Here is a 27,835-nt window from a genome sequence, read left to right as displayed (position 1 = left end):
GACTGAATCTGTAAATTGAAATATCCAGTAAAATTTAAGGATGATTCAGGTAAGGGGAAAAAAGTGAAACACAGTAAAATCATAAGACATGGACAGCAATGGACTGCTTAACTGAATCACAAACTACAGCAAGAGTTGGCAGGACTTTAGGAAATAACTTCACTAGACCAGAAAGAATACTTACTAAAATAGCCATTAAGACAGTTACTTTTTCTTAAGTAAACCATACGTTCACTTTTATCTCATGCTCAATTTTTTATAAAGCTCTCCAGGTTTCTAGCTGTATTCTGCCTGCAAATATGTGTCATCAATACCATAAATCAGTTCATAAACAAACCTTCATTATCAACTTGCCCAACATTTTCCAGTAGTTCAGAAACTGCTAATTGCTTCTTCTTTTTTGGGTTTAATTTCCAATACATGACTAAGGCAGCTTTTCTCACAGCTCTCTCCAAGTCAGTCTCAGACGATAGTTTTTTCACTTCTTGCTCATTCTCAGAAGTGATGCCTCAAGAAAAGAAAAATACATTAGATACCATTATTCCACACCCTTGCTGAAATGACAGATTTGCCCACAATTGATTTTTTCTCAGTTTAGTCTGAAACCTCTCAAGTTTCATTCACTTCTTCACCCCTTAAATTATTCAAATGCCCTTCCATACTCATTGGTTATCAAAATCAAGTTTCATTCCTTAATTTTACACTGTACTTCAACAAGTGTGCCAGACATGCAAAATCCTTAAGTCTTTTTCAACTTTTGAAGCACAAGAGATCATGCAAAAGGCGGTGCAGACATGTATGGCTAACATACAAAAAGCAGAAAGAATTTCACAAAAAATTACTTATTTTAAAGTAAGAGTTCAGATAGTTTTCAGACAAGAGGCGCCCATTCCAAGTGTGGGAAGTAGCATGAAAGAAGGTATGAATCTTGAAGTGGGAGAAGACAGACAAAAAGAGCAAGTAGAAGGGAGGCTGGATCTGTGCAAAAGAATGAAACAACAGAAATGTAGGTGGTATATGGTTATATATGACCTAAATGGTTACAGAAAAGAGGCTTCAATGGTGGTGAAGGGAAGAACGCACATGAATTCCATGCAGGAATTCAACCAAGCCATTCATATAAATGTTTTTGTAAGCTATAGTTTGCTTTTTACAGTACTGATTTGAACATGCTGCCAGCAACAACTCATATAATTTTGCCATGAACGTTCCCATCATATTTTAACATGTCTTTTTAGTGTTAAAATGGACAGACTGTTATTTCAGATAAAGTAGGATGTACAGACAAAAAGTCTCAGAGAACCCATACCTCTTCTGTCTGCTAGGCATCTACGCAACAGTTTAACGGCTTCTCTTCGACCTTGCTTAGCAGCAAGGATGAACCAATCAACCGCACTACAATTGTTAAGTTCTTCATCCTCCTCTTCTGCTAATCTCAAGAAGTGTTTCCCCACCTAGAACCAGTGGGGAACAGAAATTCCTTCAATTACTGAAATACATGCTAGTGTCTGTCTCTCTCACCCCCTCAGACTCACCAAGAATAAAATCTCTTTGAACAAAAGGTCAAAACATTTGCTCCCAACACTAAAGAACATAGTTGTAAGTTGATATTCTGCAGAGAAAGATCAGTTTCCAGAACTGGAAGCAAGAAGGAATTGCAGTACACTTAATCAGGTCAAAGAATTAGTTGCCACTGGTCTTTGGGCATCTAACAGGATCAGTTAAAGCTCCTGGTGTTATTAAGTCGTATTAACAGTGGTCTTCTTCAGTATCTAAAGGGGAGCTACAAAAAAGAACAGGACCGACTCTTTAGCAGGGTCTGTGGTGATAGGACAAGGGGAAATGGCTTCAAAGTTAAAGAGGGTAGATTTAGGCTAGGTGTAAGGAAAAAGTCTTTTACAGTGAGGGTGTTGAGGCACTGGAACAGTTTGCCCAGAGATGTGGTGGGGCTCTAAACAAGCCCCATGCCTTTCCTCGCTACGGTAAACCTCCATGTGGAACCACCCAAGGATGGCTGCACAGCTCTGGCCTGCAGTGATCAAATGAGAAGAACTGATGGAAAGAGCATCAGCCTTCCTAAAGTGACAAATCAAGGATTATCTGTTTCCCACGAGCTAAAACTAGGAAGTGAAATAATAGTTGGCAATGGCTTAATACAGGCCTGTATACTGCACTTCTATAAAGCTGACTGCCAACCTCTCACCTTTGGGCTTTACGAACTGCAGCATTTATCTCAAGCAGGCTCCTTGCAGATAACCTCTAGTCAAAGACACAGAGCTGCTTCTGCTCCGTTATAGAATCCAGCTGTGGGTGTTTCATTTTCATAATTGCTGTGCAGTTACTTCTCAATAAAGAAACTACATAAAGCTATGGTAATGCAGGTTGACATCCACTCATAGTATATTTATTTTCGTAGTCACTGCAAGGTTATTTTTGAATAAACTCATAGTAATAGCTACGTGGCAGTGAACTGAGTGATTTCTTATGTTTGATTCTGTAATTATCAGAAAAAAAAGCACAATTATGTCATGTCAGCTTCTTATTCTTAGTCCTACAACAGTCACAAATTAAAGTAGTTTTCCTGACTGGATTCTAAAGTAGAGATGGATGTATATATAAGAATTATATCTTATTTATTTAGGTTATTTAAAAATGAAAGATAATTCTCTCTCTATAGGCCACGAGACATCCAATTCCCTAGAAAAGTGATAATTATTTGGGGTTCCTTTTCAGACAGTCATTTTTCTTTTTAAGAATACTGTTATTATGTGGGAATAGAAAGCGTACACAGTTAAAGAGATAAATGAAAGGAGTGAAGGAGGAATGAACTGCAAAGGATAAGGATGAAATATGATTATATTTATATATATACATGCACATACATCATAGGCTTAGATTACATACGGTATTTCTTACTCAGCCAGAAGTTATATCCCAAAATAATGTTCAATAGGTTTTGCTCTTTGGTGTGGAAGAGGAGCCAAAACGTGGACTTTGTAGCAGCAATCCCCTCAAGGCTAAAGCTTCATCCTCTGCAAAGCCACTGGCTGTTTCAGAGGTGAGGAATTCCTTACTGTCTCAGGTTACAACTACAAGGACAACCTGCCCTTAAACCAGCTGAGACGGAGTGGGGACTGAGTCTGGCATTACCTTATTTTTATCAGCTTCAAAAGCGTTTCTCTGTGTCATTGTTCCTGCCTCCTCCTCCCTCTTGCCCCTTTTGTTTTTATTTACCAGAAGAGTGGTAATTCCCAGGGAAATTAACAAACAACAAAGCACCAATGATCTCATGAAAGACCATAAGCACTCCTTTCTGGAAAAGCTGAAGCTGGAAAAAAATGCTTAAGTCAATCGCTATCCATATTAAACAGGAATTAAAAACCTTCTAAAAACGTTAAACTACTTAATACTAGACCAGTTAGACCAATATACCACCACAACGGAATGGACAGGAAAGAAAACTGCTACAATTTTTCTAAAACCTAAGGAAAACCAAGCACAATGCATACAGTGGCAGAATTGTCACTATGAATTTAACTATATCTGCCATTACATACCTAAGTACAGTTAGCTTAATCAAACCATTACGGACTTGTTTTTTTAAAATGTGTTAATTCAATACAGAAACAGTGATAGAAAAAAAAACAATCTCTGATGTTCTTGCTGAAGCATCTCAACAGCAGTTTCTTTCACAGAATCCAGCATGAGAGTCTTTGTGCATAGTGAAGTACCAAACCAATGGTGTTGAATCACCTTTCAACAATTCATTTTGCTCCAATGACAAAGTTAAATCCGAAGAGCATTTATTAAGCACTATCATCACAACTCCACGAGTAACCCTCTGGTACATGGTTTAAAAGGTAAAAATAAAGCAATGTGGTTCCTTCATGCTCTGAGCCCTTCCCCCCCATTTTGATATTCATTCTAAAGGCTTATGCAAGAGTTGGCCTTGAAACCCAAGCAAGCAGCATTTCTCTAGGCGGAGAAGCCATCTGGCATCACCGTTCTTTGAACAGTTTAAAATCCAAACAAATATAGTTCAACTAAATGTTTCTGGAAGAGATAATAGTTCTACTAAAAGCAGGCAGTGCTATTTTTGGAATTAAGAGCAAATGGTACTGGACAAAGCATATAAAATTACCTCTGTTTGTGCTTTTGGTTCTCCAGCTTTGGCCCTCTCCAGCAGTTCCTCAAAGAGCACTTCAGGTTCTTCTTTCACGGCCTCTACAAATTAATTTGATTTAAAAAAAACTGGTTTACTAGCAACGCTTAAAAATATTTTATAAATTGTTACTATATTTGGTCGAAGAATTAAAGGATCATGTCGAAAAAAATCCAACATGGGGGTTTTACAAGAACAGCAGTGGAAATTAACTCACTATAATATTTACTCTCTGTCTTAATGTTCTACTTCAGTGTACATACTGTTACTTGTTATTTGGTACCTGTGACAGGATGCTACACACAGTTTACAGTTTCTCATTTACTTCCCCAGGATTAATCTCTCAATAGAAGAATTCTCATTACAATAAAAATGAACACACACAGAACCTGCAGAACTGATCAACTTTTGTACTGTAATTCCTACTACTGAGAGCCCTTGAGTCCCTACCCCAACTGCTTGTTTATTTAGTAGTGAAGCGTTTTCAAGGACTTTGAATAATCAACCAGCCTGTAAAACTTATCCAGTATGTTTGGAAGTTCTGCTCCTCAGCCCTTGGACTACACAGAAACAACAATAAAAATGAGTAAATGCTTATGGAATTCATCCTACTGTGTCCAGTTCAACACTCACAGCTAACTGTTTCTCCTTTCCAATCTGAATATACACATACAGATGTAACCACAGTTTTTTCTTCCTCAAAAGCACCAAATTGCTCTACTGGTCAGACATAAAGAAAAATCTTCCCAGCTCTATCTGATATCCGGTGTTTGTAAATAACATCATGCTGAGTATCATTTTATGAAGGAAGAACACGTTTAATGGAAAAGCTACTTCTTCTTTTAAATGAGAACTTATAATCTGAAATTTGTTTGGAAATATTAAAAACAATAAAATTTAATCAACATAGAGTGTGTTAGAAGGAACAGACCACTGATTTAGAACACATTTATTAAGCAAGCTAGAACCACAGCTAGAAAGGCAGATCTAAACTCAACAGCAAGCTCCAAAGCCTCATGGCATTAACCCACGAGGTCACCAAACACACTGCAATGCTTGGCAGCTATGTATTTAGGGCAGACAGCATGACAAAGCATGGTCAGAAAGAACAGTCTCCAAGCGTAGGAAACTGCGCCTCAGAGATGTTTTCTGGCACTCGCTCAAAGATACAGATTTCAGTCTCTACCCAATATGGTCAGCGATAGTGCACGAAGCATGGTAAACAGCCCAGTTAGCTGAGGTGACATTTAGCATCAGTGATTTTTCAAGAAGTGAGAGGAAGGAGGAATTAAACCAATTCCACATAATCTCCCAAAGAAAAGGGCTACTTACACTCTTTAATATCCCTGGTACTGGGACTATTTCCAAACAAGAACAGGCTGAAAGCCAGCTCTTTCATTAAAATGGATGTATTTTAACAGGAGCAAATCACAAAGTAAGTTTTCTCCTTCACCATGCCACAGTTTTGTCTGCCAAGCCCCACTTGGAAAAATACTAATGCCAGATTATAACACGTTGTCTGGCTAAACAAGGCACATAGTGAAAAATAATTTTCATTTACTACTCCCTCTTTTCAGAAAGCTGTAAAAATATTATTGTAAGATAGGGAAACAACATCCCAGGAAAATTAACCACTTAATCTCCTCGCCTGATATATAGCCAACCACACAGAACTCCAAACAACTCCGAAGCCTCCTCTCCAGATGGCACCGCTCACATCAGCACCCATCCTTCAGGGGCTCTCTGCTAACAGTAGAAATTACAGAGAAGAGTGTACTGTTTGAAAGAAACATAATATTCATTTATCTACCCTACCCAAATGAAACGCTTGGGCAATGCAGCATTTTTCTGTTTCTTCATCTGCTTCCACTTACTCATAAGCTTCTTTCAAATCAGCATTTAAGCAGTAATAGTTCCGGCTACAGATTTTTTTTCTTCAATATTTTGTACACGCTGAGAAGAAAACACCATATAAGTTTCACTGATACTCCGGATGAACCAGTGAAGGAGGGACCATTCAGAGGTTAAAGTGTTTTATAACCATGTGCAATTTTCATAGAAAAATCAGAGAAAGTAGTTAGCTAAACTGATACAAACATCAATAATACAAGTGGTTCTCTGGCGGTTCATACACACAAAACTCCTTTCTTGCCTGCTCCATCTGGCACGCACAGTGGCATGGCATAGCTCTGGTCCCTCCACCTCTCGCTCAGCTAGAAGTTTGTTAGGGAGCTTTTGCTGAGACTCTCAGACAAAAAGATATTTTACCATCTTTGGACAAAGGGTCAGGCAACTCAGGAATAGTACAAAGATGTTGCTAGGGTATGCAGAGGGGAAATAAGAAAGGCAAAAGCCCAGCAAAAACTTAATCTGACCACCATTATTAAAGATAAAAAATGTTTTTTAATGAATAGATTAACAGCAGGAGGAGTGCCAAGGAGAATCTCCCACCCTTACTGGACGCCGCAGGGAACATTATCATGGAGGACAAAGAAAAGGCTGAGGTTCCCTGTACCTTCTTTGCTTCTGCCTTTAATTGTCAGGCCAGTTATCCTCAGGGTACTCAACCCCCTAAAATGGTGGACAGGGATGAGGAGCAGAATAACCCCACCACAATTCAGGAGGAAACAGTTAGAGACCTGCTACTCCACCTGGACTGTCACAAATCCACGGTGCCAGATGGGATCCACTCAAGGGTACTGATGGAGCCAGCAGAAGTGCTTGATACGCCACTTGCCATCATACAGCAGCAGTCCTGGGCAACAGGAGAGGTCCCAGACAACTGGAAACTTGTTAATGTGAAGTCCATCTATAAGAAGGGTCAGAAGGAGGACCTAAGGAACTACAAGTCTATCAGCCTGAACTCTAGGGAGTTCAGGCTGCCCATGGCTTGGACAGGTGTACTCCCTGATGAGTAAAAAACTGGCTGGATAGCTGGGCCCAGAGAGTAGTGGTGGTAAACAGAGTGAAGTCCAGCTGTCACTGTGTTCCTCAGAGGTCAGTACTGCAGCTGGCCCTGTTTAATATCTTTACTGATGATCTGAACAAGGGGATTGAGTGCACCCCCAGTAAGTTTGCAGATAACAAGTTAGGAGGAAGCACTGATAGGCCTGTGGGTAGGAAGGCCCAAGAGAGGGATCCAGATAGGCTGGATCAATGGGCTGAGGCCAACGGTATGAGCTTTAAGAAGACTAAGTGTCTGGTCCTGCACTTTGGCTACAACAACCCTAGGCTGTGCCACAGGCTTGGGGCAGAGTGACTGGCAAGCTGCACAGAGGAAAAGAAACCAGTGGTGTTAGCTGACAACCAGCTGAACTTGAGTCAGCAATGTACACTGGTGGCCAAGAAGGCCAATGGCATCTTGGCTACTATCAGAAATAGTGCAGTCACCAGGATCAGGGAGGTGATCTGCACTCAATCTGTACAGAGTGCATGAGTGGTGCCCTCTGTACTCAGCCCTGGAGAAGCTGCATCTCAAGTATTGCATTCAGTTTTGGGTCCCTCACTAAAAGAAAGGCTGAGGCCCTAGAACGTGTCCAGAAAGGGCAACAAAGCTGGTGAGGGGGCAGGAGCAAAAGTCTTATGAGGAAAGGCGGAGGGAACTGGGATTGTTCAGTCTCGAGAAGAGGAAGCTCAGGAGAGACCTTATTGCTCTCCCCAGCTACCTGAAAGGAAAAGAGGGAATAGCCTTAAGTCACATCAGGGAAGGTTCAGATCAGATACTAGAAAAAGTCTCTTCTCAGAAAGAGCAGTGAGGTATTGGAACAGGCTTCCCAGGGAAGTAGTGGAAGTGTTCAAGAAAAGGGTAGATGTACCATAGAGGGACATGGTTTAGGGGGCATGGTAGTGATGGGTGGATTGTTGGACTAAATGGTCTTTTCCAACCTCAATGAATATTTATTACAGTACAAATCTGCAAAGCAGATTTATTTATTCAAACACTGGGATATTACAGTTACATTGCAGATCAACAGGTAAAGTTCTCAGGGAAGATTGCTTTAAAAGTGCAGACTTCCAGTGGAAAGAAGTACTCACTGGGGCTGGTTTCCACTTCCTACTCAGTTATCACTTAGCCTAGGGACTGCCACAGAGGAGCTATAAATAAAAAAGCTTGTTAACATTATACCTGTGGGTTGGTTTCATAGTTGTAGAGCAAGGGCAAAGAGTGGACAGTGGTGTGTTCTGGAGATCAAATTTAAAATAGCTCTGTATCCTAGTGTTCCCATAACTATTTTTCCTTTGCTTAGCTTGAGACAGGCCTAGAAGGAGATCAGCAGGAAAAAGAGCACTGGGACAGGCTGCCCAGGGAGGTTGTGGATTCTCCTTCTCTGGAGATATTCAAGACCCACCTGGATGCCAACCTGTGCACCCTCCTTTAGGGAGCCTGCTAACTCCTACAATTCTGTGATAAAGCATGGACTCCTCAGGTTGCACATCTGCTGTATCAGTTTACTTTCCTAAAGTATTTAGGTCAGCCATTGAAGGTAAATGGTACAAAAACGTAGTTGAAGTGTATTTTGGAACCAAGAAGGACAGAGAAAGATACTTTCCTTCAACTAAGTTGAACACTAGGAAGACAAATACTTTGAAAGACATGCCCACCATAAAAAGGCTAAGTGATGGCCTGTAACTTCTTACCCTTGTTCTTAAGCATGTTTTTAGTGAGAAAACCTAATATGTATTCCTCCCACACAGAAGTACCGCAAAGTGCTGTCAGTAGAAGCTTTTATTTTCTAGCTTTGCTAAAAAAAAAGTCTTTTTAATGTCAAATCTTACTCTGTCTTGAATATAAGATTTTCTGGAGAAGAGGAACATTCATATTACAATACATCATGCATCTTTTATGACAATTAAAATAGACTTCACTAGCAGTCGTGTGTCAGGTGCATTTATATAAGCCAATGAAGTCTATCAGTTATTCAAGGTTCACAAGCACTGCAGTCATTCAACTGAAAGCAGGCAAGCGAAAATGTGTGCTTTAAGTAGTATGCAGCATGCATGGAAGAATCAAACTAAGACAAGACTGAACTAGAAGGGTGGCTGGAACTTCACATTTACCTTGAGTTTCTCCCTACTCTGCCACCAAGAACCTGTGGTGACCATCATTGCGCCATTGTAGGGTTCAGTTCCTGACACAGAGAATAAGTTTTTTCTGCCTTGTGTGAGCCAGGCCACTCAAAATTACAAATTTTTCATCAGAGCAATGACACTACTAATAAAACTTCAATGTTTTATGTTTATTATTATATGGCATTAAGTCTCAAAATATGAAATTACACCATATCCTTTAATTTTCTCAGTTCCATTCAAAAAGCGTAACACCCATGCCTATGATTTCTGATATGCAGAGGATGAAGCACATGTGCACCTTCTAGCCTGCTGCATTTATGCCTCATACTACAGAAAGTATTTAAACATCTGAAAAACTACAGAGATATCCACTTTTGATATTCAGATCTTATTTAAATATTTATCACTTTAAATCTCATTTATTGAAACACTTAAAGACTCAATACAATTAAATTAATAACAGCCTGTGTGCATTTCAGTCATACACAGCATTTAGAAGAGTAAGCTAAAGGTGCATATCATTACCTAATATACTTAAAAGATGCTATCAAAACATTTTCTAGAGCTATTGGTAAAACAATCTTATAGTAGACAATTTCAGAAAGATCCTGAATATACAAGTCTAAACACAACTGTTTACACAGGTAGATCATAAGTAAGCTGATGAAAACTAAGGACTACTTACTTGTATAAAATTTTATACATTACTCTGCTTATTGATTATACAAAAATTCCAATTTTCAGTCCAGCTTTGCAGCCAAAGGCTGAAATGGAGATTGTTCATTTTAGCATAGGCAGGTTAGGTTTTGATCTGAAAGAGGAAACGATGCAGTAAAGGGAAACACAGAATTATTTTCAAAACCAGTATACTATGTTGGGATACAGTTATTGTTCCTCATCTCTGAAATTTAGCAATTGAAATGACAAAAAGGCAGTGAATCCAAAGTAGGGGATTAATCCAAGTGAGAATGACAGGGCTTGGTGCTTAACAGTCAGACTGCACACAAGATAATAAAAATGTTTATTGATGAAGTTTCCTACCAGCACAATCATACTACAGCTCCCAGCAGAATGGGCTTTGCTAGAACAGGCTTCTAGCACTTGGCCTACTATTATCACCTGTTGGCCAGGTACACACAGCTCTTTTCTCCTCATTTAGGTCATAGCTACATCACCTGAATTCTCTAGATAAAACCGGAGAGCAGAGACTGAACAAGAAACGTCAAGCTCAAAAGCAGGTATCTTAAAGGATTGCAATCTCACCTATTTTTGAGCTTATGGTCTTCATTCACATAGTTATTGGGGGAGCCACAGGAGATCTGTTACAACACACAATAAATCAATTTCTAGGCAAACACAAGCCAGGCACTTCCAAGTCCCTTGAACACTGGAAACTTAACAAGCACAAGACATAAGGAAAACTGAAAGCAGTTTCTCAGACAAGAAGCAATAATGAAGACAAAGTATCCATTTGAAATATACAAGTTTAAAAGAAATTACAAGTTTTTACAAGTGAATATTAAAGCTGCATGGAAATGCTACTACACAGAAGATTAAGGCATCAGGTAAAACCCACAGTGTCTGAAGGAAGCCTGTATGGTGTACAAACTTTGTAATCACAACACAAGCATTCATTTGGACTCAGAAGATAAAGTGACAGCGACACAGAAAAGGATGAGAAAAACTGTGTTTGGGAGAATAAATGATCTTAGATGACAAGACACGAAACAAGGCCACTGGACTGGCCTTCCCATTTTATTGTTACAGCAAGCGTTCCTGCAGCAATGAAAATAGGAAGAGTTAAGCACATGCACAATACATATGCTACATTCAGTCCTAGCTAGTGTTAGCACGCTTCTGAGCTCACTGAATACACAGCCAGAAAAGCATATAAACCTTTTTAACCATCTCATGAGAACACCTGACAGTTGTCACAGACGATAAAAGCCATTTCTCTATTTCTTACAGTTATGCTCCTTGTTTAACAAAATCTTTTTACAGGTTTTTGGTTACTTTTCTACGTTCATGGATTTCTTGTATTGCTCCCTCAGAATTATTTCTGCCCAAATGCATGGCCTGGTAGTTACTGTTTTAACTCAATTCCTACTAAGCTGGAAAACCTGTCAAGCTCATTGTTTATTTTGTGACAGAATAGGCAGAAAGCTTTGCTCATAAGCATGAAGGGCATCTCTTCTTGCTTCGTTTTTCTTCTGTTTCCTGACAGGCCAATCACCCCACTCCTCCTACTCTTGGAAATATCCAAAAACTGGAATTACTAATTTTAAAGCACACAGACGAGCTCTATGATGGTTCAAGCCCCTTTGCCTGTAGAAGCAACTAGGTTGCTCGTCTGTTTTTCTCCTGTGGGTTAAGGAGGCTCCTTTATCTGAATTTGCAGAGGAAATGGATCTGATGTGCAGCTTCAGTTTCTCTCTTAGCTTACATGAGTTTAGAGATTACAGAGTCCCAAGATTTTCTTCCCTGGTTAGGCAAACTGACAAATAGAAAATGCTAGGGAGGAGAAAGAGGTTTGTTTCCCAGAGAAGGAATGCAGTTTGACAAAAAGGAAGGCAAAGAGATAGACTCAGAGCTTTTACTGCTTTGTCACGGAGCATTAGTTAGACGAAAAATTAATTCCTCTCTATTTTTTCCCCCTTCCTTCCCATTTTGAAGTTATGGACCAAGAAGTACAAAAAGAATCCCAACTATATCACATTATTGGAACTGCACTTGTACTACCAGTGTTTCTGGTCCAATGATTTTGAGCAACCTGAACTATCAGTAGGTGTCCCTGTTCATTGCAGGGGAGTTGGACTAGATGACCTTTAAAAGTTCCTTCCAACTCAAATGATTCTATGACTCTATGAAAATTGCTACAAAGATGGCCCAGCAAGCTGGGTCAAGCAACAGTAAGTAATCAGTCTCAGCTGATCCCACAAATCCTAGGGTTTTGAAATATAGGATTGTATATTTGTGTCCTTCATGCTTTGTTTTGAATAAACACGCTGAGAAAAATCACAGCAGCAAAAAGGCCAGAAAACAGCAATCACAGCCTCAGTAACTCCCAGAGGCAAAACCAGCATTACAATAATGATACTAGTTGCTTCATTTATTGAATGTAGCTAAAACTAATCAGAGAAACCAGGAGAGAACAATTTTTGATTCTGCAAAGAAGCAGCACACAGAAGGTGTCACTGAGCTACTCTAACAGCAATTTAGATTTCATACCGTCCAGGTGTGTCCAAAGCCAAAAATCTGCTAGAGTTGTATTTAAAAGGAAAACAGGATATTTGGAAAAATAAGAGAGGGGAAGAAGGAGAGGACAAGTTTTTTAGAAATAAGAATGCATCACTGTAAAGCTGAGGTCATTCCATAACAAAGAAAATTAGAAAAAACCAATGAATTTAAAATATACCGTGATAGACCAAAAGACATTTTGGAGAACAGCTCAATGCAGAATCTGTTACTGCTTTCTATAGCTTTTTCAAGCACACTGGTTGCAGCATGCCCACCAGGTAGACAGAAGGCAATTCAAGGGCAGCAAAATACTTTATAAAGAGATGGTCACAGGTAAAAGAGATTAAAAGATATGTTTCCCTGCCAATCCTAACAGAAGACAGTACTGAGAGGCTCCTGTACAGAACTCAAACCTATTTTAAAAAGAAGTTACAATTCCTTTCAATTACGTTTTAAAATGCAATCTCTTATTTGTTTATCCAAGTGCTCTAACAGATTTTAATCAATTGAACCACATGCTACAGCATGTAACTTCTCACTTAAAACAGAGAGGCAAAAAGTAGCTAGCAAGGTAGCAGAGAGATCCATCATAACAGAGACCACTAGGTCTGTCATCCATACACAGCAAATATGTAAGAGGGGAAAAAAAAATAAGCCCGAAGGCTGCAAAAAAGATATACCAGGTAACATCAGCAAATAAAAAGTCGTGACATTAGACAGCCCCCAAGGAGTCAAAAGGTGGGAGGACAGAAATCGAGCTCCTATCTCTCTCTCTCTCTCTCCAAAGTTGGTGTGTAAGGCTTCTCACAGAAGTTTTCTAAAGAAATTAGGAAGGCTGTTATGTGGACAAATAATAGATTTAGAAACAAAAAACTAGAAGTCAAAATATGTAGCTCTTATGCTCCCATTGAAAGAATAGGACTTCTGTTATTTGGTACAGACGTGACAAGAAAAAGTAAAGGCAAATACAGAGGTGTCAGTCTGCTGATGATTCTGTGTTAATTAAGGGGAAAAAAAACACAAAACCCAAACATGATCTATGACTGCAAATAAACTGCAGAAGGATTCTGTGACTGATTAAGTGTTAAAAGGGCAGATGAAATGCAGTAAATGCAAAATAAGACGAAGTCATCCTATCACTGTATACACAGTGATAAGCTCTGAACTACCACCAAAGTGAAACCTTGGAATTGTTAACAAACTCCTATGAAGCAACAGCCCTGTGTCAGTAAGACATTATCAAGGCTTTTAAAGCTGGAGAATGAACTCAGAAGAACAATGATGAGTTGTGGGAACAACTTGCAAAATGCAGAAGATAAACAGAACGACTATTTCATGTCTTAACAAATCCAAACAACATAGGGCATCAACTACCACAAACAGTCAACAGGTTGAGATGTTGAGTCAGTGTCAAATATTTACATGAATTTAAAAAGCAACTGGACAAAGCAATGGTAGAACTAAAATAACATACAAAGACCAAATAAAGAGCTCTCACTTCGAGCCAGGAAATTTCTAGGATGAAAAGACAAAGAACATTCTGAGAAGGAAAAAGGAGCTCATGAACACCTAAAACATATTAATAATGAATAAAAACATTAAGGAAGGCACTAGTACTACATGTAGACAAAGTTCCCTAGGTCTAGCAGATATGATACAAGCAGCAGTGTAAAGGATTCAAATGAAAAAGGCAACAAGAACCTTGGACTGGAAGATGTTTGTCACCACTCAGATTCTCTGGTAGAAACAATATTGAGCACCAATAGCAACTTCTGTGATCCTCCACAGAATACCTGCAGTATGAGTTCATGGAGGAGAGGAAAATCAGCCAGATGAGATCCAGAGGAAGAAAAAGAACAACTTCGTATTTTAATAGCTTTATCCATTGAGCTCTCTCCTTATGCAAGTTTGGGTTGCCTTTTTTTTTTATTTGCAAGAAGTCACAGGATGTCAAGCATTTCCCTCAGTTTCACATTATTAACTGATGAGTAATTTATATGTTTGATGAAGGTGATATTGAACACACTTTCACGTGTAGGTCTTTCCAGCAACTAAGTCACTGGGGGGGAGAGAGGAGGGAAAATGTTTTCGTTCCTCGCAAGTTCTCCATTCATTTCACTGTTCTGAGATCATTTACTAAGATCCTATTGTAACACAGTCTGAAAGGAAACAGAGTCTGAATTACAAAGAAAACTACTGTACTTCTACTTTGATAGCTTTCTTCTGTGACTAGCCTACGTTCACTGCTAAACTCTACCCTTAACTCAAATTCTGTATTTGCAGACTGCTTCAAAATGCTGGCACCTTCCAGCTCTGACCAGCAGAACAAGATTCTTGAACCACTGTTTTAAGAAAACCCATTTTCCTGCTCCTAAGCTTCCATCAGTCCTGTTCTCTAGTCCTCCAATATTTATCTTTGCTATAATTACAGCTAGAAAATAAGCTGCTACATCAAAAGGCAGTGGAGGCCTTGCTACAAAGTTCAAGACTATGATAGTGCTGTATTGTAAACACCTGGTCCTTTTGGGCTACTACCAAAGAAACAAAGCATGACTGAAGCATCAGAAATAACACCGACACCACAGTGAAGCAGTTAATTTATGTTAGAACACTGAACAAATTTGCTCTAAGTTCACATAGCCTGCAATATTAAATATACTGCTTCAGCACATCATTCCTGAAGATTCTGTGTAGTAGTCCATTTGCTAGTATAAAGAAAATTTAACAGTGCTGACAATTGAAGATCTTACAACATCAGACAGGAAATAAGCAACAAGAATGCATGCACACACAGAAAATAATATGGGCATCATTTGTTCAAGCAGTAAATGCTGTCTAGGAAGAAGAAATTTTAAGAGACCTCCAAAACAGTACAGAACATACTTTGTGCAAAATCTCACTGGACTGTATTTCTTTCAGAGTTATCTCCTATTAATGCACTTCCAAAGGGAGTGGAGATCACTCCAATACCATTACACTGGCACTTTTTGTACAAAAGTTCTTTCTAGAAGCACGAAACTGATAAATTTATCCAGATGCAACAAATCCTAAATTTTCAGGAAACAGTCCATAGTTCTTTATTACAGATTTTATTTTCACTATGAAACAAGCTTTCTCAAAACTCAGACTTAAGAACAAATGCATACACACTAATGACAAAAAAAAACCTTTCCATTGCTAGAAGACACTCTGTAATCATAGCTCCAAAGTGAAAAGAAAAAAGCTGAAATTAATCAAGCATCTTTCAGGAATGAGAAATCTAAACTGCTCATCTGCAGGTAGATTTGTCTATTATGAATGTGCTCTTAGAAGAAGTTGATCTGTACATTTTGTAACAAAAAGTAATGTGCTAATAGCTTTTGTGTCATTGGATTGTACTGTTGAGCTTTCAGTGCTGAGAGGAGCCAGTTGGAATCTCTAGAGAAATCCTCCCACTCACTTCGCACAAACTCCAGAAGTTGAGTGGCATTGTGCACAGTACCTTTTGTAGCACTAAAGTTTTCTAGAAAAAACTGATGTTCCACCCAAGAGCAGGCATTAAGCACCACCTCATAAACATGAGCTGTTCATATAGAATATAATGACATAGAGGACCTGACTGCAGAAGGGAAAATTCTGTAAAAAAACTAAAACACTGCTGTTTTAGTGGTTTTTTGTTTGTTCGTTTTTATAATTTAGACCATTACTTGCTCACCTGTAAGTGTTCAACCCTTTCATCCATTCAGAAGTCTCCTGCACTTCTTTTAAAACGCATTTTGGTTCCATAGTGGTATCCTTAAGAGAGTCCTGCTTGCCCCAGAACAATTGAATACATTTGTATTAGCGTGCATTGTGAGGCATTCTATTTTTAAAGGTGATAACAGGGATGAGAGTGAGGGGAATAACTTTTTTTTTTTTAAGAGAAGTCTAGGACTCAGCTCTGCTTCCTCTGGGAGCAGCACTGCGTTTGTAGATAGGATAATAGTCTTAGTCACACCACAATTGCAAGTCATCAAATAGCATTAAATTGAAAAGGGAACAACTTCTGCACCCCCACAAAATGAAGGTAAATTGTCAGGAGAGAAGTGACAAAAAGCATGTAGGTGGAAGACTAAGAGTGATGATATTATAGAGTATAAATTTTAAGAATAGTTTTCCCTCCACTTCTAAAAGTTATCTCTTTCTAGAGTAGCTATTATTGTATACTGATCACTTAAAGTAATTTAAAAATAATTTTACAACTAATAAGACAGCTTTGTTGCTTTTTTGCTATGCAGGCTCAGATTTATATCAAGTTATCAACAAAAATTTAATCAAACAGGTTCCAAAAGTGGAGTTAAAAGTAAGTTTGTCATTTCTCAGTTAAAATTAAATCATTGCTAACCTTCTCCACAAAAACAAAAATAAGAAAATCTACCTGCAGAAAAACAATGTGAGAAAGACTCAAGAACACAAGCCCCACACAGTCCACATAGGCGCGTGAGTAAAAACCCAAAGTTATCACGATACTAGATTTCAGGAATTCAGCAGTGGAAGTCCTTCAACACAGGCACTATCAGTTCATTAACTTATTGACAAAATAGCAGCCCTTAAAAAACACCTCCGTTATTTGGCAAGTCAGCAGTGCCTAATTCCTTGCTTACTTAGCACTGCTAATAGTTAAAACCAGTCCTTTACTGAGTCAGTTATCTCCCGGTTTACTTTATCCAGCCTCACCTTCTAAGTTTTGCACCAAGCAAGGCCTTCTGCTGTTGCAAGGGGCCCCTCTAAAAACACAAGTCCCAAATCTCTCCTACGCATTAGTTTTTTGCGGCTCTATTTGAAGATGAATGTACAGATGCCAGGTATGTCCAAATGTTTGCATCTCAAAACACTACAAAGTACCTACAGAGGTTAGTCAGCCTCCAGAGGCTCTTGCTACTGGAGAATTCCTTCTATTAGAGGCTTGGTTCAGATGATGCATGAATGCATTTAATGCATTTTGTTTGTACAGCGGAACACACATACCAGATTCCTTTTGGAGAAAACTTAATGGAAAGATTGTATTTCCAACTGCCAGATTTAATTTAGACAAGCCTAAGTTTAGTATAAACAAAGTGTGCAAGATAGCGCTGAGGACCCAAGGTTCGTGTTGTACCCAAATGATTTACAGAAACACTCCCATTTCATTACACAATTTGAAAATGTGAATGTAGCTCTTCCCTTCCTATTGCTCCTTTCTATCCCTTGTTATCATATACTAGTGTAGACTAAGGAATCGATCCACTTGTAAAAAATCAGAGAGGAAGAAAATTCAGCTAGGGCACTTTCTTTAATCCGGTTCATTGCGCGAGTCCAAAATTATCGTACAAGCACAGCCCAGTGGTAGGAATGAACAGTAAGGAAATTCACCTGAGGATGGAGAAATGTATTTTATGCTTAAGCAACTCACAGGTATGCAGCCAGCACCAGCTTCAAAGATGCAAGACTTACTTCTGCTGAAAGATCTGTAAGCCTTTGTTATCAGCTAAAGAAATGATTCCTGGCTTTTTTCCCACCATTTAATATATATAGAAAGGATTCCTCACATGTGGGCATTCAATTCTACTCCCACAGATGGTACAAACACCAGAATGTTATTGACACCAATAGCAGCGGACTAGAAAATGCCAATTCCCATTGTTCTGCACTGTAACTACGTCCCAAAATTTTACCTGAAAGTAGAGTCATTAACTTCTGTTTGTATAGAATCCTTTCTCCCCCACAGTAATGCCTGGCAAATGAGCTTTCCAGAAGCCCTAGTAATTACAGGTAAAGCCTGAAAGAACATCAATAAACTGACAGATAAATTGTTAAGTAATTAATACTTCAGGGCATAATCTTCCCCTTTTAACAATCAAAGACCTTCCTGGGTTTTCTTCAAGATTTGCTCAAACATTTCACATTGCCTCACAACGTGCCTGTACGAGCAAAGCATCAGAAAATGAAGACAGAAATGATAAAACAGAGCTCTGAAGCAGGGGTTTCTCATAACCTTAAGTAGAATAATCTAACACGTGGAAAATATTTGTAAATTAGCAAGGTTCCCTATTTGTTAACTTCCATTTAGCAATGCATCCCAGACACACTGTTGCACACTGTTACAATGTACTGTAAACTGTTTTGAAGATTTTTTTGATACTGTTTATAAATTCTAAGTCACGCATTTATAAAAGGAACTTCTTCCAAGAGGTACAAAAAAACCTCATAACCTTCCACAGAGCAGAAATCCACACATCTACAAACATAAGCAAAGCTCTCAGTACAAATACTTTCCCCATATGCTCTCAATTTTAGAGCAAGAAATTGGTGCATGTCCTCAATAACAAAAACATGGACAACAAATAAGTTAGTGAACCAAAGAGATATTTCTCGAAGCACTGCAACTCAGTTCCGCAGTGCTCTCAGAACTTCCCAAACTCACCTTTGAAATCCTATCTGATTCCTTCTTTCTCAACTGTACTGGCTAGCAAATGTACATGAATGATGTAAGCAAAACACTCCCCTCCCAAAATAAAATCCCTTTTGTCCACATATGAGAAATTGTCATCATCATATTGCTTCCAAGATCTCTCTGTTATGCCAGCATGTCCTCTCTCACCTTCTCTTCCACTGCTGACCAGCAGAATGTTCTCTATCATTTTTAAGGAGTCAGTTACCAATACAGGTAAGTTGAACTAATTAATGGAAGGCAAATATCCCAGGCAAGTATCCTCTCACTGCCACATTGTGTGAAGTTTCTCTCAATTATGTGCTTTTTTCCTATTTGAATCGAAAGTGAAACATCCACTGGGCCACAGGAGGAGGTATTTCCCAGCTCAGAAATACAGACCACTTACCTGGAATACGGATTCATAGACCTGTCACTACTTCAGAAACATTACATTAATAGCAGCAGGGTCCAGATACTTGTTCAATGAAGTGAATATATTAACAGTAGTGTTTTGCTTTGGCTTTTTTTTTTTTAAGCTGTGTTCTATGTACACAGATGGGAAATGATTCCACCAGCAAGCATCACGCTTTTAAGCCAATTTGGAAAATCGATCTTATGGAGTGCATAACAAACAGACAGAAATTGAGGGGCCTGTGCACCTGGGAGGCATAAGTGTGTCTTCACAGATTTGAGTCCTAGTTTACTTCTTAAAACTTTACCAGATATCATTAGCAAGCAGCCTCTGGTCTTTTTTTACCATAAACCATGTTCCTCCTGACACAGACTACTAAGATAATGACAGAACTTCTTTAAGAAGCTGGCAGCTCTTCTGTAATTTCCTTACATGAATACCGATGACTCAATGGTTTTGAAGTTTTGGAAGCCCTAATTAGTAGTGCATATGCTTTGCTCACTAATAAACTTCCTGTCCAGGAACATTCATGACAGAGTAGCAACATTGTTAAAACAAAACAACTGAAAAACAACAACATGAGAATCAACATATTGACACGCATGCCATTCCTAACGCATTCCACACAAACAAAACCCAGTAACTTACGTAGGCAGAAATTCTCTCTAGAAAACAAGAGCTTTGGATAGGAATCGGAAAACTCCCATTAAAAACATAGAAACACAGACACACCAATAGCTACAAGTCATGTTATGCTCATCAGTTGAGTATTTTTTTCCCCCATGAAATTGAGGTTTGATTTACACATTACATTCTCAACAGACGGCTACCCACTATTATGAGTGGGATTATATATGGAATGACTAAAACACTACCTAGTGATATTAGCCTATGATGAACTAAAGACTGCCAAGAAAACACCTTAGGTATAGGATTTTGATCCAAATGAACTACCTATGCCTAAGTGCTTTACTGAATTAGAGCCAGGGCATTCATTCCTTTCCTGGATTATGCTGCAAGATACAGATAATACTGCAGGAGTGGTAGATTTCCAGGAAACACGTTACTTTGTGTTTCTATCAGTGCTATACATTTAAACACAATAAACTGAAATGGGAATAAAAAGCACATACCAGACATGCAGATATTTTGGCAAGAATATTCCAAGCGTAATGCAATGGTTCAAGCTGAAAGAGACCTGTGAAGGTCACCTTATGCAACCCCTCCACTGAAGCAGGGCCACCCAGGACCTCATCCAGGTGGCTTTCGAGTATCTCCAAGGAGAAGACCCCACAACTGACCTCACACCAGCACTTAGCAGAGGGGAAGGATCATCTCTCCTCGACCTGCTGGCAACATTCCTCCTAATGCAGCCTAGGATGCCATCCAATCTGATAGGTACCAGAATTGTACAATCTAGGGAAGTACTGGAACTATAAGGTTTGGAGAAAGTTCCAGGGTTGCCTCACCTGAACTCTGGCCAGAATAGAGCATTTTCTGACCCAAGTCATTTATCTTGAGGCTCTAGAAATAAGGGTCCTAAGTGAAGAGCTCCTTGAATCTCAAGGACCACAGCTGGCTGTGATCCTTGATCTCCCCCTGAACTGAAATACCACTAGAGGCAGGCTTCTGAGATCAACACTGAAGAAGAGTAGCCCTTTAGAGGACAGATCCTGTTGACCATTGAGAGCCAACAGAAGGGTGGGCAAGTTAATTCACCAGGAGGTCTGAGTTTAGAAACCTCCTCTCCGGTACCCTGCATGTAATTTTCAAGTGAACCTTGCCATTCTCAAACCTTTTTATTTGACTGTAGTAAATTTCATTGAATCAAGATGTTAAATTGGCCAGTGATTACGTGCTGATTGAGTCACAAGGTTAGGCTGTATGATCCTTAGTACTGTAAAAGTATTAATAAACACTACGTTGATTCTTACACAGCTCTGGTTTTAGCAGCAATCTGTAACAGCTATTCAAAGTAACTGAGTTAGTTTCCCAAGGAAGAAGTTGGTTCCCAGGGCATGTTTTATGTCCTTTCATAAAAGGAGAATACAACAGAATGACATGCCATAACTAAGAGTTTGAATTCTTCACTCGTCTTACATCTATGAGCAACTGGGATGTTACTCATCGGTAAAGACTCTAGTGATTCTGAGGAATACCTTCTGTAGGTTTGAATATTGCAAAAACTGCTGAAGTGCCAATTTTGGATTTGAAGTATTATTTTTTCATATTTCTGTTTCAATAAGGATATATATCAGTGTGTGAACTTCTGTGGATTTGTATTTCCCTTTCTGAAGTTCTACTAAAATCCCTGCCTTTAAGTCTTGATGACCAATGCTGCTGTGGGTAGAACAGAAAATTCTCTACTGCCTCTCTTTTAAGAGAGTTTTTAGTTCTAGAACATGTTAGTATTATGATAAATTTTACAAGTCTTAAATAACCATAGAAAAAATACTGGACGGAGAGACATAATCTTACTGAATACATTTTCTATCTAAATCAACTCAAATCTTGGTTATTAGGGTCTCTGGCATGATATAAACAACAAAAGTAGCTCATTTTGCAGCACTAAATACTTGAATATATTAAGAGGAGGATGTAAAAGGCAGTGACAGTAATACCAGGCTATTCATGGGAATAGATTTAAGGTAATCAGAAATGAGCCACAACTGAAACGGAGGAATATGTCAATACTTGAAAGTCCTAATCCTAAATTAAGAATCACATAATTGATGTCAAAATCGTCTACTCTCTAACACCTGAGTTATTTTACAGGTGTGCTAGATTACAAAAATGGCAGTGATACCCTGAAGCACATTAAAAATTCAGGCATTCAAAAAAATTCCTTCTTCTGGAATGTGCTCTTTGGTACCAACAAACGCGCAAAGTTCCAGCAGTCAGTTCTGAATTACATACAAAAAGATGCACTAACAGAGCCATGATATTGGCCTAAATCTTGTACCAAGCTTACCTGCACCTGATGCATGCCATATTCACACACTTAATTTTAAACTCCTGGATAGCCTTATTATCTTCAATTTAGAGTTGCATATATCAGCATGCACATAAACAGTTTCAATATTGAAAGTCCAATTTCAAAGGAAGTTAAAGAACAGTAATTGTGCCTGGAATACAAGATTTCTTGCAGTAGTATTAGATTACAAAATGAATTTAAAATTGAGTTCATCAGCTGAACACAAGAGCCGTGTTTCATTTTCTACCTTCTACAAGAAGTATTCTACCTTTCAAGATGTATCACTATTCTTAAGACTTATCTGACAGCTAATATTAACTTCACTTCTGTCACTCTGATTTCATGTTTGTCCCTCACTCTACACTACACTAGTATCTATTCATCAACATTAGAATCCATATTAAAGCTACAGTCAGCATGTAGTCTAGCCAGTTAAAGAAATTAAATTGAAACCTTAATATTCTGCTGAATTACATTTAATTCTTCCTGCCAATTTTTCAGAGAAACTTCCTGCTCGTTGCTCTGCGTACATATGGAAACAGTAGATGGAAAACCTCAAAGCTAAGCAGAAAAAAATGCAAAAAAAGACTATTCCAAAACAATTTTTTAAGAAATTACAGGTCTTTTTTTCCCTACTTGGCAGTATCTCTTTAGAGCAAGAGCTTAAAGTATATACGCATATTGATCTCTTCAGGTTTAAGATAACTCAATTTTCCAGAAAAATTGCTTTCATACTCACCATTTTTTTCAGCTTTCTCCCTGCTATGGGAGTAGCCAGGAACTGAAGAAGAAAGAGTTGCAGCATCTCCTGAGGGTGGTCCAGATTTACGACTGCTCTCACTATGGTCCACAGCAGCAGCATTCAGCTGGGACCTTCCAGGATGCAGTTGCGGTTGAGAGGGACCTGATGGGGGATCAGGGTTTGAGTTCATTTTAGCTGCAAAAGAAGAGAATAAGGATTGTCAGGTAGCAGGATCACTACATTAAAAACGAAGTAAAATTTAAAATCTGAATCTGTTTGTATAATCACAAAAAGGCCTGAGAAGGGCAAGAACATTGCTAGCCACTTCAAGATGGATAAATACATCCTTGAATAATTCCAAGCATCAACATTTGTTGTTGATTACTGACTGACTATATATAGTATTACGCAAAAATAGCTACTGCCTTTATCCATTAACTAAATAAGAATTGCTTTTCAAGTGTTGACAAACTAACTTCATGATTAAATCCTGTAAATACTATATACAGACAACTTCTTTGAGCATAATCTTGCATATGCAAGAAATAAAGATTAGGTCCTAGATTTTTTTTTTTTTTTAAAATAGAAAAACATTGTCCATTCTAAAATCATGGAAAAATTGACTTCATACCAAGGGCTTGGTGCACAGCCACCACCCAAGTTAGGTAGCAGGGAAGGAAAAAAAAAAAAGTCAAGAAGGCAAAGGAAAGGGAAAAGAAGGTGAGAAAGCAAAGGGGAATTCTGAAACTGGAAATGAAAAGAGGGATACTACCAAAGTCACTCTTTATGGACACTTGGAACTGAAATATACAGAACACACAATAAGCTCACTTTATTTTCTACTTACTTAGTCTGTGATTTTATGAAATAGGATTTACATAGAAAACACTCAGGCAAGGAGCGAAAGCCTTATGATTTCCCACAAGAAAAGGCCTTCCAACTCCCACTGCAGACACTCCCTGAAACAATTAGGGGATCTCTGTTCTGTAGAGAAGAGTTCCTTAAATCAGTAAGCTTGCTCACTGTTTACTGAATGCTTATCTCGTACCGGACAGGAAGTTGAAAGGCACACATTCATGCTACCACAGCATGACAAGGAATAACTCTCTCTGCTTGAAAGTAAGTCCACAGAAATTAAGTAAATCATGATGAACACTGTAGGTGTTTGCCTAGCAGCTATATCTTTAAATAAGCTTTTCAGTTCATTGACCTGAAGGTGCTCTTTCTCACAGAGGAGGAAGCAATGTAGCCAAACTCAGGGATACAATCCCTAACACAGCCAACAGCTTCACCTCCACTCAGAGGACACCGAATCACGACAGCACACTGAAAGCACCAACAGCATTAACACAGCAAAACATTCTCTGCAATTTAGATAGCCTGCTTGCCAAAAGGAAGCTTATATAAAAAAAGGAACACGTACTAATGAAAGAGAGGAAATACATTTCTGTATTGTATCCCGATATCAAGCTAGGAATAAATGAACACAGTTCAGTTCAACCACCCTTCAAACAAGCCCTAGGAGAGCACAGAGATTAAAATACTTTCCCAACAGACCAGCGCGAGTATTTTTAACCATTGTACAATCACAAAAGTTACTTTGCAACCGGTTTTCAACTTGCCCTTCCAGAGCACCATCAGCTGCGCCGCAGGTCTGCCTGGCAAAGGGTGTTCCATGACCCAAAGAGGGGCACAGGGCAAGAAAGGCTGCTGTCCTACACGTGAGGCAAACAGGGAGAGACTTACCTCAGGTGCAGGCACTCAGCAAAACACTCCCCTCTCAACAGTCCCTCCTATAAAGGGCACCCTCAAGTTTCACTGCGCCCAGATACTAATCCTTAACTTTGATTTCTGCTCTTCCTCTCAAAGTTCGGGAGCAGAGCTGCAGGAGAAACCGCCCCACACCCGCTGCCTCCGGGCCGGGCTGGGCAGGGGGGGAGGCCGGAGTGTGCCCGGGCAGCACCACCACCACCCCGGAAGGCCGCGGGGAGCGGGAGGAAGGCGGCAGCTCACACCGTCCTGCCCACGGCCCTCCCTCCAGTCGCTCACCGAGCCCAAGGAGGCGAAGTCACCGGCGCTATCTCCAAGCTGAAAGTTTCTCCGCAGCTGCTGCGCGCTGAGTGAGGCCGTAGCGACCGCCCGCAGCCCTAAGGGGTGGCCCCGGCCCGCCCCCAGCCGCTGCCCCTTCCCGCGGCGCCTCGAGAGCGGCCAGCGCCGCTGCCACTCAGCGCTCCGGGGGCGGCTCCGCCGCTGAGGGCGGTACCGGCGGGAGGCGGGCGGGCCGGGCAGAGGGAGGCGGTGCAGGGAGTGGGTTTTTACGGCTCCTTCCTGTGAGAGTGGTGGGCGTCATCGGTAGGCGCTCCAAAGTGGCAGCGTGGTGCTAGGAGAAAGGGGGAGGGGGCTTAATTCATCCATATGGAACAAAAGGGACAAAGGGAGGGGGGGGTTAAGTGGCGGTAACTGAGGAATTAATTATAATAAATGCTCTTAAAAGTTTTTACTGGATGCTTGTACTTGTGTCACCTATAGGGAGAACTCCCAGGCTTGCAGTGAGATGGGAGTGTAGCTGAGTGTTGGTGTTGTATTGGTGGCACTCATTTCTTTGTAGAAGACATGCCCTGCTGCTTGTTTTTGAGCTACCTAAAGGTAGATCAGTATCTATAGAGCACTGCCAACAGCTTCTAGTTCAGAACAATTTTTCACAAACTCTAAATAGGAGCTTAAATTTAAACTACACAGTAGTTTAGTCACTAAGTAAGTTAGTTGCTAAGTGTTCACAAGCTACAAGTTTACAGTAGATGATGGGGTGCTATGATGTGTTTAATTTTTAAAACATTAGATCCTACTTCGCAGCCTGGAGAAGGCTGGGGGAAGTGGGTTCTAAACTAAAAGAGAGCAGATTTAGATTAGACATAAGGAAGAAGCCTTTCGTGATAAAGGTAGTGAAGCACTCGAATGGATTGCCCAGAGATGTGGTAGGTGGATTCATGCCAGGCTGAATGGGGCTCTGAGCAACCTGATGTAACTGTAGATGCCCCTGTTCATTGCAAGGGAGTTGGACTAGGTGGCCTTAAAAGGTCCCTTCTAACTCATACAGTTCTATAATCATACTTGTTGATGTCACTGCATTTTTTTTCTATCCCCAAACAAAAATGTGGTCCCAAGCACCTGTGCCTTCTTTACTATTTCCTTACCTTGGAGTTCATAAAAAAAATCTAATTTTATGCAAAAAAATCTCAACAGGTAGTTCAGCTTATTACTTAAATAATATTTTTGGGAAAAACAAAACCAAAAGCCAAACAACCCAGAAAGTCACTTTTAAGAAGATGTTTTTCCGCTCTGAATCTAATCTGGTTTTGCCAGAAATCTAAGTGCCTGTCTTATGTTATCTGCTCAGTTGTTTCTGCAGACTGACAGCATGACCTAACTCAGATATAACAACTTTAACTGCTGCAATCTGCTCCCCCTGCTACTCACATTTGCTTTAAGCTATTACTGTATAAAATTGATTTGATATTTAGTGGGTGTGCTTAACGGATGTAGCTTGCTTAGGGAACAGGTGGAAATGAGGGTGGTAGCTGGAAAAACAACTTTCAAGAAAGTGTAAAATAAAGCCTCTCTCTGCTGCTTATGTCCATTTCTTTCCAACACATGGAATAAGCCATTCCCGAGGAGCTTGGTTCAAGGTTAAAACTGTCTCCACTGAACACTACCCATTTTAACAGTGAAACTCAACGTAAATATATTCACTGGTTGTTTATGAGTGATGTTGCAGTGGATATGCACACTTGTGTCGTTACTGAACTTGGTTAGCTCCTTAATTTAGAAAATACCACCTAAACCTCAACAGTGGCTTGACTGTCACACATGCTTTATGTACTCAAGTATGTAAATATACATAACATAACTGGGAGTAAGCCAAACTTAAGCATAGCATCAGCCACTGATATCAACTCCACTAACTTCACTTTGGCTCACACTATATCACAAATATTGGTTTGCTTTTGGCATAACCACAGTTGCCATCTGCTTCAGCTAAAAAGAGGAACCCTGGAAGTACTGTAAATAACTCATCTCAACACCTTTTTAATATGAGGTACTATGATTTAAAAAATCTTCTTGTAACAAGAACAAAATAAAAGCTTGATATTCAGCCAGTTTCTGTGTTAGAGTACCAGTCCTTTCACAAATATTTTGTACATTTACAAAGTGATGTTGACTTTATCTGTTCTCTGTAAACACTGTTTACTCAACATAAGATAAAATGTGAGTGATCACATGAATGTTCTAGGTGTATTACTGAGCTGTAGGCTGAAATTAACTGCTTTTCTATACAAGCATCATGGAGTTCTAGAAATGTGATCAGGAACATCTAATGATCTCAGCAGGTCATATGTAGCCTCTGTTAAGCTGCACTGACTCTGGAATGTGATACGAACTTCACATTTTCACATTCTGTTGTAAAATTTGTATTCTTGCATTTTGGTATGAGTGTACTATTGAAATGTTTTTAAAAAGTCTGTCACTCAGAAAATTGAATTTACAATGGTAAAGAGACGTGGTCATGATAAGCAATATCACATAGGACATTTTGTTACTAAATCAATCAATTTAAACTGATTTACCTGTCATTATCATAGAATCATAGAATGGCTTGGATTGGAAGGGACCTCAAAGATCATCTAGTTCTAACCCCCTGCCGTGGGCAGCTCAAGTGAAATCACATTTGTTGTGTTGTTGGCATATAAGCAGTTTCTCAGCAGTCCAGAGAAAAACTTTTAATCAAGTAGTTCCTAAAATGATAAAAG

The 27,835-nt window shown here is 39.4% G+C and overlaps 1 protein-coding gene across 2 annotated transcripts in view; it reads right to left on the bottom strand.

The window, feature by feature from the left end:
- WFS1 (wolframin ER transmembrane glycoprotein) overlaps positions 1–25,234 on the bottom strand; it is a 35,113-nt gene extending 9,879 nt beyond the window's left edge. The window contains exons 1-5 of one of the 2 annotated variants that reach the window (XM_021394902.1): positions 25,077–25,234; positions 23,025–23,222; positions 4,142–4,224; positions 1,310–1,454; positions 338–508 (exon numbers count right to left, since the gene is read on the bottom strand). In XM_021394902.1, coding sequence (XP_021250577.1) covers positions 338–508; positions 1,310–1,454; positions 4,142–4,224; positions 23,025–23,217 — 592 coding nt within the window. In that variant the 5' untranslated portion in view covers positions 23,218–23,222; positions 25,077–25,234. Of the gene's footprint in view, positions 1–337; positions 509–1,309; positions 1,455–4,141; positions 4,225–23,024; positions 23,223–24,773; positions 24,923–25,076 lie in introns of those variants that run through there. The other variant, XM_021394903.1, reaches the window with a different exon arrangement.

The sequence above is a fragment of the Numida meleagris genome, chromosome 4, assembly GCF_002078875.1.
Source record: "Numida meleagris isolate 19003 breed g44 Domestic line chromosome 4, NumMel1.0, whole genome shotgun sequence".
NCBI lineage: Eukaryota > Metazoa > Chordata > Aves > Galliformes > Numididae > Numida > Numida meleagris.
Note: the sequence above shows the minus strand (reverse complement) of the source record. Positions and strands in the feature narration are given on the sequence as shown.